At 41.6% G+C, this 16,871-nt stretch overlaps 1 protein-coding gene across 1 annotated transcript; it reads right to left on the bottom strand.

The window, feature by feature from the left end:
* Positions 1–4,189: 4,189 nt before the first annotated feature.
* On the bottom strand, positions 4,190–15,540 carry rnf114 (ring finger protein 114). Its single transcript, XM_079518729.1, has 6 exons — positions 15,323–15,540; positions 14,337–14,487; positions 11,179–11,285; positions 9,109–9,223; positions 8,722–8,829; positions 4,190–8,067 (listed from the first exon to the last, which is right to left on the bottom strand). Exons 1-6 carry the CDS (start codon positions 15,460–15,462, stop codon positions 8,002–8,004), a joined length of 687 nt encoding a protein of 228 aa, XP_079374855.1. The 5' UTR covers positions 15,463–15,540; the 3' UTR covers positions 4,190–8,001.
* Positions 15,541–16,871: the final 1,331 nt, after the last annotated feature.

The following is a 16,871-nucleotide window of genomic DNA, read 5'->3' on the forward strand; positions in this document are numbered from 1 at the left end:
TAACAACAAATATCGGCCGATACCAATATGTGACCAATACATTATACATCGCTGCATCCCTAGCTTTAACATCATAGCCTACATAATGGTGATCAAAAACATGTTTTCCCATTATTCATGCTTTGTATCAAAGTTGTTGGAGAATGGAGATACAACTGTGCCTAGGACCTTTCTCATTGTCATGTCAAGGTGAAGGAACCCCAAATATGTATTTACTCACACAGACCCCCTTCTGAAAAGATAAGGTGCCAGGGAACCACAGAAGAGAAGATTTGTGTTAAGATTTCCATGAACAGGACATGAAAAAGTGTGCACGTGTACACGGGCATGCATGTGCAGAGTGCATGCGTGCGTTCATGTCTACAGTATGCGCTAGAGGTGTGTGTACATTAACTGTGTTTCCTCCATAGTCTCGTGTTGCATTGGGACTCTGGGAGGAGAGCATCCTGGTCTTTGATGATGGTAGCTGTGGTGGTGGTGACGTCACGCCACGAGGAAACAGCCGTCCCCGATGGATGGAGAGCTACAGATTTATGTAAAAATAGATTTTATTTTTAAATAAAACTTCTCTTTTGGGGGGGTCCCTGGCGCTGGCACAAAACCCACGGAAAAGGTTTTGATTCAAAAACTTTCAAAAATGTTCAAGATTTTTGTATGTATAAAGTCTGTAAAGTAAGGAATAAACTACTTCCTGTGAATATTCTGAAATTGTTCAAGGATAGGGAGGGGCGCTATCAGTTATGTGTATTTCTGTCTGTGGGGTGAAAATATGGAATTGCTTGACCGAGGATGTGAAACACATCTCTTGATTCAAGATACTGTTCAAGCGTATCCTTTTGTCTAAATACAGTATATCACAAGATAATTTGTATATAACATATTTAACCTATGAGGATGATGATGATGATCATGATGATGATGATTATGGTAATTAATTTATAGGGATCCTGGTGGATCTCTATGGTGACACGGGGGTGGGTGGGGTCTGGTGTTGGTTCTCGTCAATTGGTTGTGAATCTTCTTGACGATGGCATATTAAATTGTTTGGATTGTTTATTGTAATTCCTTCAATTGCTGTAACCATGTGAGGATTTTTTATTTTGTTCGTAGGATAGGCTTTCAGCTTCAGCCTATTCCTTTTGATCACCTCCAGTTCTTTTTTTTTATTGTAACCGTGTGTTAACAAATAAGTTGTATTGTTACTGTGAAGATGATCAAATAAACTAAACTAAACAAAAAAATAGACATACAAGCTTGCAGCGTGGCAGGAAGTGACGTGCTGTGAGCTTGTATATCTGCTATTTTTGAATAGCCAACACATACATGGATGAAGTGGTTAAAATGATTGTGTTGATGCTGTGTTAACTGCGTCTGCTGGGGACCCCAGATGGGGTATCGAGCTTTGGTGTGTTATTGTGTTTCTGTGTGGCTGGCTAGGCTATGCGTACTGTATTACGGTACCACTTTATTATCAGGCAGGGCCAGATCCCAAGTCTATGAGACCGTTGCAGGGGCCCGCCTCTAGGGGCCCGCCCCTATGGCAACCAGCAAAACCCAATATTTAGTCTTTCATCATGAGCAGAGGCAATTCTTGACTGTTGGAAGTGGAACCCAGGACAAAACAAACCTCTGGGGCCCCATGTGCAGTGGTGGAAAGTACATTTACTTAAACTATAACAAACATTTACTGTAAAATTACTTTTTCCACCATTGCCCATGCGTCACAGACACACTGAGAGCTCGTGGCTATATTTTCATCCATAGAAGACATGCTGGCTTCTATGGAATCCAAATGACTGAAATCAGTCGTGGCGACTGAGACTTTTTATCAATTTGTCCATGTAATTTGCATCTGTATAATATGAGGCCTTTTTTGGTTCAGCCCCAAGAAACCATCGGCTGTCATCTGTCGAGCGATTGACCCTGTTAAAGACACCTTCATGTGACAGAGCATTCCTCATGCCCATGTCGTTAATGTCCTTAGCATAGCAATCAATGCACATAGGTCGATGAATACACAACACCGATCTGATCACTTGCAAATAACAGTGTGGACAGTTAAGGCCTAAAGATGAGATTTTAGAAACAAATCGGATTTGCCTGCAGTCTGATGAACACATCCTTAGATCAGTGGTTCTCAATGTGGGCCCCGGGTACCCCCAGGGAGTACCCTATAGGTTCCATGGGATGCACAGCTAAATGATAGATTATAGGTACCAAATGGACCCTTACAGGTCTTAGAGTTGAATTATTGCTTTTTTATCCCTTTTTCTCTCCAATTTAGTTGTTATGCCAATTGATTCCTGCCCTCACACATTTATGTGCGTTATTACTGCTGTTGTATCCTACTGACTCACCCGCCAGTGAGGAGCCTCCACCGGGAGGCCAACACTCAACCGCTGACAGGTGCCGCCCCAGCCCGTAGGATTTCGTAGTGACAAATAGCACCCCCCCCCCCTGCCCGGCTTCCGTTCCCCCGAAAACAGGCAAATTGTGTTCGTAAAGATGCCCGCCAACAACACCGGATGCACCATGGTGGATTTTAAGCCCCAGACTCCTTGGTGGTGGACAGGTACTTTACCACCAGAAAAGTCACTTCTACACACCTCTACATGCTTGTCATTCCCAGCCTAGAGCAGTGGTTGTCAACCTTTTCAGGCCGTGACCCCTCAAAATCTTCATATTTGAACTGGGGACACAACGCCTTGCAACGTTGTGAGCTTGTAGATTGGCTATTTTCAAATTTTTGCTTCTTTCTTATATTATTTGAAGACAATGAATAGGGCTTAAGCCCAATTCATACTCCCGTTTTAGGTGATAAGGTGACTACCGAAACGGTGGTTAGTAAAAACAGAGGCACGTGTTTGCGTGAGCTGTGAGTCGCTTACCACCGCGCGTGACGTCATGTTGTAGTTTTCGGAGTATGAATAGTCCTTTAAGGAGGATGGCTTTTTAATCAAAGCACTATCCTCACAATCAGACAGGGATTGGAAGTCTTTTTTCAGGGAAACAAAAGGTGTGGTATATGTGTACTGTACAGTGATGGCGCGACACACTTGTAAAACAATTTGGCGTGCCTGCACGCACACACGCATGCATGCATGCGTCATCCTCTCAGTCTCTCTCCTCTCGCTGCGCGCCCCGCGGGTCCGTGTACCATTAATTGCTGCCTCCACACAGCCTGCAGACACCACGCACCATCCTACCGCTTGCATCAAAGACACCACGCACTGAACTTTATGAAATTTTTATTCAATATGTTCACTTCGCTTCCCTTTTCCCCTTTCTTTCTTCCCATTCTTATTCCCCCACCTTGTACACCCCCCTCCTCCTCTCCCAGAAAAAAAACAGACAAGAAAGACTTTCTCTCTTCTCTCCGCTGTGTTTTTCAGATCCTACTACTTCCTTCCTGCCCAGGAGCTCTCGTTAGTTCTCTCACAGCTAAACTTCTCCTCTCCTCCCCATCCTGCCAGGAGCGAAAACCCTCCCCGATGCGGAGGTGGTGGCGGGGGGTACATTATGAAGTTTTGGTGGCTGAATGTCTCCGTAGAGAAAGGTGAGGAACAGTGATACCACTTAACTAATTACAGACACGAGAAGTTACACAGGGGGGGTGGGTTGTAGCTCTTTCTTTCTCTCCCTGTGGACAATGTACACTGGAAGGGTTTTAGTTGCATCATAGGCACGTACAACAAAACGCACAAACACATGAGTGGATTCATTCAGTGTCGATATTAGGAGCAACTCCTGCGTGTGTGTATATGGGGCCTGGGGGGCTTGTACAACATTGCACTATGCTTTGTTCACGGGGACCACCTCACGTTTTAAACTGCCATACTATATTTAACGAACAAATCACTCAAAAGGACTTGATTTGTTGTACATTACCTCCTCCCAAACTACACTCTCTCACACACACTCTGTGGTCATCCATCAATGCGGTGAGTGTTGTTCTTACCCCACAAGTCTCTCTCTATCACACACACACACACACACGTATAAATCACTCAGCCTGATTTCTCGGGTCAGTGTTTAAATAATTAAACAGCTTTAATTTATCAGGATTTAGCACCCCCGGACAGCGGAGCTGACAACAGAGAATGAGAGATATATTATTGCCAAAGGAGAAAAAAAATATATAGATCCCCACGGCCATGAACACACACACACACACGAGAAAACAAAATGCAAAAATTGTCACACATTTTTATTGGGAGAAAACAAACGAAGACGTACAGTACTGTCAGGCCTAAGTGGCATATAGTAGTGGCCGGTGTGAGAAGGCATCCAGGTTTGTGAAGCAGTGCTACGTTGTCTGTGCGTGGGTTTGTTTTACTTAACATGGTAAAACCCTGAGGGGGTAGTTTTCACCCACAAAGTGACTTTTTGTCTATCAATTACCGGTACTCACCTCATGATCCAATCCATCCGCATTTATGATCCAATATTCCATTAACCCATTAAGACCCGAGGTCGCTTCTACAAATGTCTTCCAAATCAGTATACTTTTGAACATTTTTTAAAAGAAATCTTGAAATTGTGAGATGTAAAGCTCACGTTTTGAATATAGTTTTGCTCTTGTTAAGCTCAGCCTCCAATTTACTTAAATCAAATATTGGAATTTTGGATCAGGAATGTGACAACAATAAAAGAACATCTCCATGAATTCACGGCTTCATAGTGAGTAATAATTGATAATACTTTTAGGGGTGAACTACCCCCTTTAACTCTGAGAGGGTACAAATATAAGGGTCCATTTGGTTACATTTTGTACCCTCTCAGACGTGACTCAGGGAAATAAGGAACAAACTGATTAGCTAACACTGAGGATTGTACCGTAATATCCATTTGTCACAGGACATAAAAACAAAGAAATATCCACTGAGAAATCTTGAGTGTACATTTGATCCGGAGTGAAAAAGGAATGCGGGGCCACTTTCACAAACTCAGGACAGGAGTTACATTAACACTCCGTATATTACAGTTTGAGGCTTCATGACGACATGTCCATCAATATGCGACAAATACCTTGGTTTACGTCATTTGTCACTGTCCGCAGAAACCTTGTATCTCCAGATTTGAACCTTTCCAGTTTTTGTGCAAATTAATGCCTGACCATCTCATACTACACTACTAGGGTCACACAAAGCAATAATTGCCGATCTACAAGTTCACAACTCGTTACATTCGTGACACGTTGTGAGCTTGTAGCTCGTCTATTTTGTTTGCGTTGAGTTAAAGTGATTAAGTGTGTGGATTTTATAAATATTGAACCAATAAAGTATTAAGAAGAGCTTATGAATAACTTGGATCCATTGGAACACTTTCCATTGTCCTGAAAGGTAACAGTTCTGGACATACAAGGTTTCCACCCGACAGAGACGATAGCCTGTGTGAAATAAACCCAACCATGTTGTACAGAACATCGTTTCCCAAATAACAAATAAATCATAGAAACTAGAACCAAGCAAATACATTTAAACGTTTTGGTTATAAAATTATATTTTTCACTCTCCATTTTTTGCAATCACTATTGCTTCTGAAGTCAACTTTGCTGGATTTCCATTCTTAGTAGTACATTTATTAACAAAACAAAAAAAATATTTTCACAGAGATGCATGTCAAACTACTTTTTTTTGTATGTCCGATGGGGAGGATTTCTGTTTTATCCCTATTTCTGGACAGACTGAATTAAATATGTGCAATATGTTTTGGGAAATGAAGACCAGTCTGATATGTGTTTGATATTCATATTTGATTATACCACAATTTAACAATTGAATAAAAAATTATCCTCACTTTGAGCAACATTTTGCAATTGATGTCATTTCTAATTTCAAACATAGCAAAAATATCTGATCTACAAGCTCACAATTTCTCACATTCAGCTGCATTGTGAGCTTGTAGATCAGCTATCAGCGCTATTTGTTGTATAACATATAGGCCTATAGGGTTTAAATGAAAATGTGACCCCCTTTTGTTGTATTTTTAACAATTGGAACCCTGGCACTAACCAAAACCCCAGAGAACTCAGGTGAACAAGCACCAATTGAAGGAAGCATATTGAAGCGGTATGAAATTGGTGTTGAATTATGGGTTTCTCTTTCCAAAGGAGTAAGGAGGTTGTTATGGACCCATGGTGATGAGTGACACAACGATAGAACTGTACTGCCCTCCTGTGGCCATGACATACAATTTCATCTGCAACTGCAGAATGAAAACCCCCAACTGACCAATTCCAAAGCCGCTGTGATTGACAAAAGATGCTACCCGATTGGTTCAATCTTTATACTCGTTATATGAGCTTTTGGAAGTCGATAACAGGATCTACCAGCAGCCAGGCACAAAGACATAAGGGGAAACACTCAAGATGCTATAAGTGATTTTATTTTGTTAAAAAGGTTAAAGCTCTACATCTATATAGTTATCGTAATCATATAGATCAGTGGTTCTCCACTATAACTGATATAGCGTACACATGGAACCAAGGTTATAGTTGTATGGCGAGGTCCATTTAGAACCCTCTCAACTAAGGAACCTTAAGGTTCCCTGGACCCTGCTTTTAGAACCACTGATATAGATATAGCAATCAATACTATAGTGTTTGTTCAGTAACGGGACACCAATCTCATCCCATCAGGAGCAAGAATGCGTTTATATCGGCTTCAGTTTGGTTCCAGTTCCATTTTTTAATCGGCTATTTGTGTTTCATTTCATCACTTCCAATAGAATGTGTATCGTTCACCCTGTATGAGTTATCTCTGACCTGTTTCTGTTCACTAAAGAGCTGAAGAGAGGAGGAGACCCCTGTTAGTGAACACACACTATAGCAATGATTAATATTACTACAGGAACATAGAGCAATTTAACACTTATTTTAACAATAACATATCGCTTACAGGACCTTTAAAATGAAACAAACAACCATCTCAGGCTATGTTTTAGCCTCACAATCTTTTCAGTAGATATCAGGGAGGCAACAAACACTTCCAGACAAGTAGAACACAAATCAACTCTTGGCAGAAAATCTTCCATTGTGTATTATACTACAAAATATCAGCATTAAGCTGTTGCATTTTGGACAGTACGTACAGAATCGTCCATCAAAGTAGACTACTTTATACATTAATCAGCAAAGACTTCACTGGGTAACGATTGCATTTTACTGGCAACTTTGCCACCTAGTGGTAGAACCCTCTTACAATGTTATTCGAGTTATCAACAGTAGGACTTTTAACACCACTTGGATTTTTTTTTTCTTTTTTCTTTTGTTTGGCTATATGACACCATTCCATCAATGAATAAACAACTTAAATAAAACCAGATTTAAGTGGATCATCAACAATCTACAGTCATCAACAGTACAGGCTTCATTTGGGGGAGAGATTTGTTTTACACCAGTCACCATAAATCACCTAAATTAGAGAGCTTGTTCACTATTTTATTTATTCATATTGCCCCATATTTATTGTTTGGATAATAGTCTATGGATTCATGGTTGGTGTCAATTCCCTGCAAAGCGGATTAACAATGGTTATAGTGGTTCTCAACCTTATAAGGCCGCGACCTCCAAAATAACATTTGAACTGGGGGGGACCCCAGAACCCTGACAAGCACTTTGAGTTGAGGCATTCAATTTAGTTTTGACTCGGTTCCACAAATATTGTGAAAATAGCTATTTACAAGCTCACACGCAACACAATGCGTTGTGTGCTTGTAGATCAGATTTTTGTTTTGTTTTTTATAGTATAGTTTGTTGATTACTTTTGATGCAGTAAATGGTCTTAAGTATTAAAAAGGGACCCGCACAAAATCCTGTGGAGAGCACCCTGGGGGGTCACAACCCCCTCCCCCCCCAGGTTGAGAACCACTGGGTTATACCACTGTCTGTCCGTCTGGTGGACATATGATGATGCAGCAACACCTTCCCTTCTCACCAACACACCACATGCTGTTACCCTTTTTTCCTGCACTTCTTTTCCTTTGGCAAACTGTTGTTCTTCAGTTGTCCATAAGGGAGCGCTGCAGAGCCTCCTGGATCATTGTGTGCTCATCTGTTGAGTAATCCTGTAGACGAGATGGCATCGGTAAGATACACCTTATGATTCTACTGCTGAGCTTTATGGCAATATGTTTTGTATTGCTTTATTATGCACTACTGATGAATTGAGTACAATGGACCACAATGGAAACACCCTCTTTGACTGTGCTACCTGTACTGTTAATAATCATGTTCATGAAGTATTAAATCGGGGAATCAATCGATAGGCTGAGAGAACAGGATTCACACTCACTGATGTGAATGGTTAAACATAGTGTGACGTTATATTGATAAAGAAAAATGTCAGTGCACATAAACATTGGACATGTATGTACAATCCATAACCTTAGCAGTTGTTGTCGCTCTCTCCTGATGGAAAGAGTAAACTGCAACAAACCATAATAAAGTAGTTCCATATACGTAGATGGCGGGGCGTCTAGTGTCCGATCTGACCCGTTTCAAATAACTTCAGTGTTCTACCCGGCAACAGGGTCTACATTTCTCAATGGAAGAGACACCAACTCCAACCACTAGTTATATTGTATGTACTAGTTATAGTATTTTATATAACTAGTACAGCCTAGCCACATACATTACAAAGTTGTATTCATTAAAACAAGTCCCAGGTTGTAGCTTGAAATTATTAGCAAACCAAGAACTGCAATTGTCCTTTTACTTACGACAAAGGTGTCATAGGAAAAGGTGTGTCTAATCTTCAGATGTTGAAAGAAGTCTGCACTCCTGTAGTTAGGGTCTCCCCAAGGCATAGAGGCACAGATGGGACACACCTGGGAAGATACACACAACAGACAACATGAGCAACAAAGCAACGTTGGACCCATTAAACCACAATCCTAATACTTCTATTCTAAACTTTGTTGCATGGTGGCATCACCCAGTGAAAATAGCTGATCTACAAGCTCACTCACAAGATGTGTTGTGACTTGTGAGTGTGTGTAGATCGGCTATTTTCGGTGCATGACATGATTCCATAGAAAACCAAATGACTGTCTGAAATCAGACTGAGAACTTTAATCTATGCTCGTTATTATAATTGTTTTCTTTACCACTTGGCGTGTGTCCCGGGTGTGATGGCTAGTGCAGTGCTCAACCAGGCCATCCTGGTCCAGGTTCTGGCAGTTGCAATAGGGACAGGTGAAGGTGTAACGATTTGGCACAGGACTGAAGAAGAGAAGGAGACAAGATAATGACAAGATAGTCATTAAGTAAGTAAGCCTTCTCGAGCCCTGAGGCCCATAGGGCAGGAGCCTATCTCCTGTTTCTGTAGCGTGAGGCAGCTTGATGTACAAGTACACGCCCTGGACATGACGCTAGTATGTTGCAGGGGCTTACCCCCAATCCAACCCTTGATGCGGAGTGCCAAGCAGGGAGGCACTGGGTCCCATTTTTAGAGTCTTTGGTATGACCCGGCCGGGGATTGAACCCCGACCTCCCAGTGCCCGCCCTCTCAGGGCGGGCGGGCACTCTAACCACAAGGCCACTGAGCTGGTCAAGATAGTCATTGCTTATTCATAATTCTGACAAATATGTTTGATATACAATATTTGTTGTGTCATGAGCTATTATGGGAGGCTACATATAAACGTATAATTAGTTTTTGTAAATGTGCTACTTGATTATACTACAGTGTTGTACAAAAGCATCAAACATAGCAGATATACAAGCTTGAAAGTCGAAATGCTTGTGGATTTGTTACTTTTGGACATATGGTTTCCACCCGACAGAGAAATAATTATACATTATTTATTTTAGAGAACTTTTTAAAACAATGTTACAGTATTGTTAAAAGACAACTTTAGTTTTTTTCAACCAAGGTTCATGTTTTAGGTTGTTATTAGACAAAGTAAAAGATGAGTGTTAATTCTTTTTCATTTGCTCCTTTTTCATTTTAGCGATTTTTGACAGGGGGCGGGGGCATTTGTGGGGCTAAATATGTTTTTCTTTTACAAAGAATTATGGTAATTTCTTTTTTTATTGTTTACTATAGCTCTTCTAGACCCCAAGAAATTACATCTGGCCACAAAATATCACGGGATCTATTGAATGTGAAGGGGGAGGTTATTGAGCCTATTACACACAGTATAGAAGAATCCAGAAACGGGTCTCATGGTCGCAGCTTACGTATTTCCTGTAGGCGGAGCTGACGTAGCTGCGGGGTAAACCTGCACGTCTTCTACTACATTGAATGGTAGAGTGACTGATGTTAGTCTGCTCAAACGTTACTCCTTTACCTGCTTTTTACTAACACTAACATTACAAAGATGCCCAGAACATCCGGATGAACCTGTGTTGTTTATGGCTGCTCCAACAGTAGTGGCAACATTCCAAACGGAATGTCATGGCCGCCCCAATGCATTTCCAATGGAAGTCACATGGTTTGACACAACATTTTTGTTGTACGGCTTTCGGCTGTGTTTCGACTGCCCCCCTCCCTGACTCACACCTTCACAACAGATGGATGTATAGCTGATGCATGAGACTTATTGACTGATGCAAGCTCACAATGCATTTCCAATGGGAGTCACATGGTTTGACACAACATTTGTGTTGTATAAGGGGGTGGGGGGCAGTCGAAACACAGCCGAAAGCCGTACAACACAAATGTTGTGTCAAACCATGTGACTTCCATTGGAAATGCATTGGGTCAAGATGTAAACAAAGCCTTTGTTTACATCTAGCATGCATCAATGTTGTATGCTAGATCGAAAGGTGTGAGTCAGGCCTCAGGCTTCACTCACACCTTCGCATCTAGCATACAACATTGTTGCATGCTAGATGTAAACAAAGGGTAAGTGTCATGGCCGCCCCAATGCATTTCCAATGGAAGTCACATGGTTTGACACAACATTTTTGTTGTACGGCTTTCGGCTGTGTTTTGACTGCCCCCCTCCCCCTCATACAACAAAAATGGTGTGTCAAACCAGGTGACTCCCATTGGAAATGCATTGCGAGCTTGCATCAGTAAACAAGTCTTATGCATCAGCTATACAACAATCTGTTGTGCAGGTGTGAGTGAAGCTTATGTATCATCTGCGGCTTTACGCAGTAAGTAGTACTAGTATGAAATAAACCTTTAGTTCCCTGGCATGTTAATTTTACATTTTGAAAAGGTTCACCTGGTGATGGTTTGCTGGCTCTGTGCTGTGCTTCTCACTCCCTCCTCAATATACTCTTGATATTTAGAGCAGGCAGATGTATGGATTCTCATCTGAGACAGGCCCACCTAAAGGACACGAGACAAAATGCATAATTAGGTGAATATATATTTACTGCTGCTCCAAAAGCATGCTGCTCGAGATGTGTGCATGCACATTTTTTTTTAAATGTGCATTGACGTCCCACACTGCAGCCATACAAAAAGGCTCACATGTGAGCATTTTACAGGTGGTTTGTGTCTCAAGACAGTCTGCTAACATCTACCCCAGTTTTGCTTTGTGTCTAACCTCATGTACATACTGTACCAACTAGAATAGATTATGCTGTGTGTATATGTAGATATCTTAGATATTTGCCTATCCTTGGCTGTTTGCGCTTACCTTTCATCCTTTCTCTCCCTATCCCCCCCCTCTTATTCTCTGAAAACAACGGAGCTTGCACAAAAACAAATCTCACCCACTTTACTCCTGTAAGCCTGTGATGTGAAACTTTATTCTGATTCTTAAGTGGTCTGACAAAAGACAACATAGGTCCAGAGGCGTATCTACAATAAGGCGAGGGCAGGCGTCCGCCTGTCCAAATCCATTTCTGGCCTGGCCAAAATCCATACAATGAGAAAAAGAGGACAAAAACAAGACCTGAGAACTATTAATGGACAGCTGATTGGCCATTGCGGTAGAGCTTGACCCTCACTCGCCCATTGGAATGTAAATGCATGCCTTTCGGCCTTTGTATCCAACTCGTCTGACAGGTATATCTCCTTGAAAACCTTTAGTGCTACTAGGGATGTCGGGGGTTAACCGGCTAGCCGGTTAGCAGACCGTTAAGAAATATCCGGGTATGCTTATCAGCTTTACGGTTAATTTGCATAATAATAAATGCGTGTTCTGATCTTAAATCCCTTTTATTTTAGATCGTTTTTAGTAATAGTACAACATAAACATTACAGAGACTGTAGTTGTCACTGTACAATACTTTAAAACAGTTATCATGTTGCACACATGCCTAAAATTGCTGTTATTTGCGCCGGCCAGCTTGTCACACTCCAGGCTGCATGAACAGCAGCGCTCGGGCGCTGTTTTCTGCCCCCGCAATGTCGTTGTCCCAAAGTTCTCTGTTGTACTTCAAATGGCTAGTTGGCTACAACGGTAGCTTTGCGGTAGTCAAAACTTAAGCGAGTGACAGCGAGACGAGATTAACACAACATGTCGACCGTATCAATGCAGAGACCTACATTATTAAATCCATTAATGGCCTGGAGGGAGAACGTTTACAGCCGCCGCCGCTTCCTCCTCCTCCTCCCGGCTATTACATTACAGTCATTTAGCAGACGCTTTTATCCAAAGCGACTTACAATAAGTGTATTCAACATAGGTAGGGAACAAAAACTACTAATCACCAGAAGTCTTTAGTGCATTTTCTGCAAAAACAAGCAACCAAGAGTATACCTAGCGCCTAAGGTAAAAGTGCAATATATCAGCTACCTATTTCCTTAAACAGATGAGACAAAATAGCTAAATCAAATGAGCATGAGCTATAACAATTAAGTGTATCGACTAAACAAGATCCAATAAACAATACAATAATAGAAAACAAGCGTTCGTACAACTAGTTAACAACAAGTAGGTCAGGCAGAGAGGAAGGGTAGTGTTTCCTGAAGAGGTGGGTTTTCAACCTGCGGCGAAATATGGGCAGTGACTCTGCTGTCCTAACATCAGTGGGAAGTTCATTCCACCACTGTGGGGCCAGAACAGAAAAGAGTCGTGACCGTGTGGATCGGCCAGAAGGACCCTTGAGTGACGAGGCAATCAGTCGCCCCGAGGTGGCAGACCGAAGTGGTCGGGCAGGGGTGTAGGCATCGACCATAGCCCGGAGGTAGGAAGGAGCTGTTCCTTTCCTACTATCAAGTTAGCCATGTGCTATCGATGTTTGAGGGTTTTCTCGTCAGCGAAAAGTCAACAAACAGAACACGGTGACATGCATGCTGATCTTCCTTAATAATAAAAAAAGGCTTAGCCCATGCGTCCAGTGGCTTTATAGATATAGGCTGCTCCGATCTGGACTGGACTTATTTATGTTTTGGACTAGAACCGGCGGACCTCTGTACTGTAGACGCGCAGATGCATGCATGCAGATGCGATGCGTTGTTTATTGATGATTAAGCCTACAACAATTTATTTATATTGTTAAATGTTGCTTTTTTGTTTGTCTTTTTAAAAGGAGCATAAATAAATGTATACCATTTCGTCTACCAACTTTAATTATGTAGCCTATACATGCATATTACATTTGAGGTAGCCAAAAATAAATAAAATAAATCAACCAATTATCCGTTAATGACCCGGTTAATCCTGTCGGCTAACCGGATGGGAAATTATCCGTTACCGACATCCCTAAGTGCTACAATTGTGCGCAGGGAGACGACAATTAAAATAAAATGGTAAATGGTGCATTTATATATAGCGCCTTTTATCCAAGGCGCTTTACATAGATTGTGCATTACATTCACCCATTCACACACACATTCATACACCGATTGCAGCGGAAGCCATGCAAGGTACCAACCAGCACATCGGGAGCAATTTGGGGTTCAGTGTCTTGCCCAAGGACACTTCGACATGTAGACAGGAGGAGCCGGGATTCGAACCGCCGACCCATGGATCATTGGACGACCTGCTCTACCTCCTGAGCCACATCTTGCCTGCCCAAAACGGAATTCCTGGATACGCCACTGCAAAGGTCACAACTAGCATACTATTTGTAATGAGTAATGTGACACCATCCATTCTGTTTCTTTGAAAACTAATCTGAAATAAATAAATAATCTATCTATCTATCAGGAGACCACAAGGGGAGGTAAATTCCCATCGAAAGGAGGTGTCATTCACTCCTGTTTTCCCCTTTTCCTTTGTTGATGACATGTATCATTGTGGTAATTATTTGCTATGTTGATGAATTGAATACATAGAACCACAATGGAAACAAGTCCCCAGGACTTTGTTTTTGGTGTCATCCTTTTAACCATAACGTCTTACTGTACCTCCATGCTGTTTACATTTCTGACTAACAAATTAATCAATCAAATGTCAGCTTTATGCAGCCGTCCACTGTACAGTACCTGAGCTCCACAGCCCTTGCACGCTGCCACAGAGGAGTGTATGAGGGCCTCCAGATCCGTCGCTTTGGCCCAGTTGGCCAGTGCTGCCCTGCACACGGCACATACTGGTTTCTGGGGACGCAGACACTCTTGGAGACAACTCTGACAGAATCTGAAAATAGAAGGGTGAGGCCATTTCAATTACGTGGAAGAAGCCGTGTCACGGTGACTCGAGTTTATAATAAAATGAAACTGGGATAGATGTGTTGCTGTGACTGTAGCCTCACTACCCAAGCTATACCCATACGGCAGCCTCAGTTCAAGGTTGTATTGTTAAATTTTGTGAATGTGTACATTCACAAGATTGTGTTACATAGAGTAAAACATTTTTTTGTTCGGCTTCCTTCAGACAATGCAGCAGCTTATAAGCGGTATTCTAATCTGAGGATGGTACTGTAACTTTTGGAGTGTGATTAATTGTGACTTTAAAAAAAAAAACAGTCAGTGTCACGTCCACTTATCATCAGGAAGATAAGCTTCTGTCCCCCTGACACCTGGCAGAACCAAAACCATACCGAAAGATCCATTATCTCTGTTTTGGTTTCTTGATCACAACCAAACCATTTCCTGAAACTCTCAATGGAAAGTGCCATCGCGGAAGAGCGCAGGGACTTGTAGTCCTTTCACATGTTTACATGCGATAACCCGGCTAAGCGTCGAACTACAACTCCCAAGTAAGGCCTCCCCTTTGATGTAAACAAAACTGAAACTGATTTGTGTGAGAGAGGCTTACGTCGAATTATTTCGTACAATCTTTACAAACAAGCGTTTGCAGAAATGTTATCGTACAAAAACACTTGAGGCCTCCAACGGCCTACATGACACATTTAGAAGCTTAGTGTTTTTTACAGATTTTTAATCCCCTTCGTGGCATATTGCATCGTCGGGTTTGTTTGGTTGGTAGATGTGTGGCGTTTTAAAGGTAAAAAAGGACGAGAAGTACTCACGTATGTCCGCATTGTGTCGTTACGGGAGAGTCGAATATTTCCAGGCAAACAGGACAAACAAACTCCGTCATATCCCTGCTCCCTCCGGAGACACTTCTCTTTTGCTGTGCAGAGCTTAAGCCTCCTCCGAGCATCGCCATTTCTTCTGTTCTTTACAACAAGAAGAGAGATACTCTGGTCTGGTCAAACCACCACAATCACTGTTGCCAGATAAGAAGATTCTGCGGGAGAAATAAGCAACCGAGTCTATGAAAATGAGCCCAGCGAATCAAGCGGGCGCCGCCACATGAACACTTTGATTGATTGATTGATTGATTGATTCATTCATTCATTCATTCATTCATTCATTCATTCATTCATTCATTGAATACTTTATCAGACAGACATGTAAACAGCACGACGTCATATGGGCTAAAATAATAACAAAAATGCCTAGGACTGTTTTCTATTATGATTATTATGTGTATGTATGTATGTATGTATGTATGAGTATTATGTGTCAATTAGCCTGGCTCCAGCCCTGAATCGATAGCCACGCATTAAAAAAATAGAAACAAAATGAAAATGTAGGCTGAGTGTCAGGCTAGAGTAGTAGAGTTCACTGTTAAATTCAAACATTTTAAATACACAGATCTTGTATGGGCTATGGGGGTCACAAAATATTTTACCAAATAAGCAAGTTGCAACTAAGTTCTACTTTAGAAACAAAAACAACCAAACCGCAACTACAGTACCAATATTTGGAGAAAAAACAAGCCCACAGTCGCTTATAATAAACACGGACATGGCAACACTGACGACAGTCCCTAGCCGTGACGTCACTGGCACTGTCACTGTCACTTTTACTTTTTATTTATTTATTTATTCATTTATTTTGTATTTGTTATCATTTACATATTTGTATTTGATGTAATGTTGTGTCACTTTTTATTTTACATTTTATGTATTACTAAAGGCTATACAATTAAATTCAAAGGAGCTTTATTGGCATGAGGAAACATTTTACATTGCCAAAGCAAGTGTCAAAATATAATAAAAACAGTTGAAAATGGGGAAAGTATATATAGGCCTACAGTTGGAGGGGGTGCAGCATTTTTGTAAACAGAGCTATCACATTGCATCGTTATATACATGTTATACACTACAGGGTATAAAGCTTTTTGAGTGGTGCAACCCTCTGTGTGTGGGTCCCTGTGTCCGAGCACGGAAGTGTCCAAGCACGAAAGTGTCCGAGCACGAAAATAGCGTTATAGCCTCCACCACCAAGTGTCACTGTTGCACAGCCTAACACACAGACACACACAGGCCAAGGAGGAGGGCTTGTACAGTACAGTACAGCACAGCACAGCACAGCACAGCACAAGTACAGCACAAGTACAGCACCACTCACTTCAGAAGGGTCTGATATTTTTTTAAACAACTGGCAGCAATTTCTTTGCAGTCATTTTGGTACAAATAGCAGCATTTTTTTCTTCTCAGGGCTATTTAAATAGTATACAGAAAAACTCAGACTTAAGATGTGTTTAAAGGTAGCAGCTCTGTTTATATG

The sequence above is a fragment of the Electrona antarctica genome (assembly GCF_951216825.1).
Source record: "Electrona antarctica genome assembly, chromosome: 2".
Classification (NCBI taxonomy): Eukaryota; Metazoa; Chordata; class Actinopteri; order Myctophiformes; family Myctophidae; genus Electrona; species Electrona antarctica.

Excerpts from the sequence above, each read along its gene's own strand:
- rnf114 (XM_079518729.1), bottom strand. The coding sequence starts at position 15,462 with ATGGCGATGCTCGGAGGAGGCTTAAGCTCTGCACAGCAAAAGAGAAGT. Across the intron at positions 14,488-15,322 it reads ACGACACAATGCGGACATAC|ATTCTGTCAGAGTTGTCTCC; the intron begins GTGAGTACTTCT and ends TTCTATTTTCAG. Across the intron at positions 8,068-8,721 it reads TTTCCTATGACACCTTTGTC|GATTACTCAACAGATGAGCA; the intron begins GTAAGTAAAAGG and ends TCTCGTCTACAG.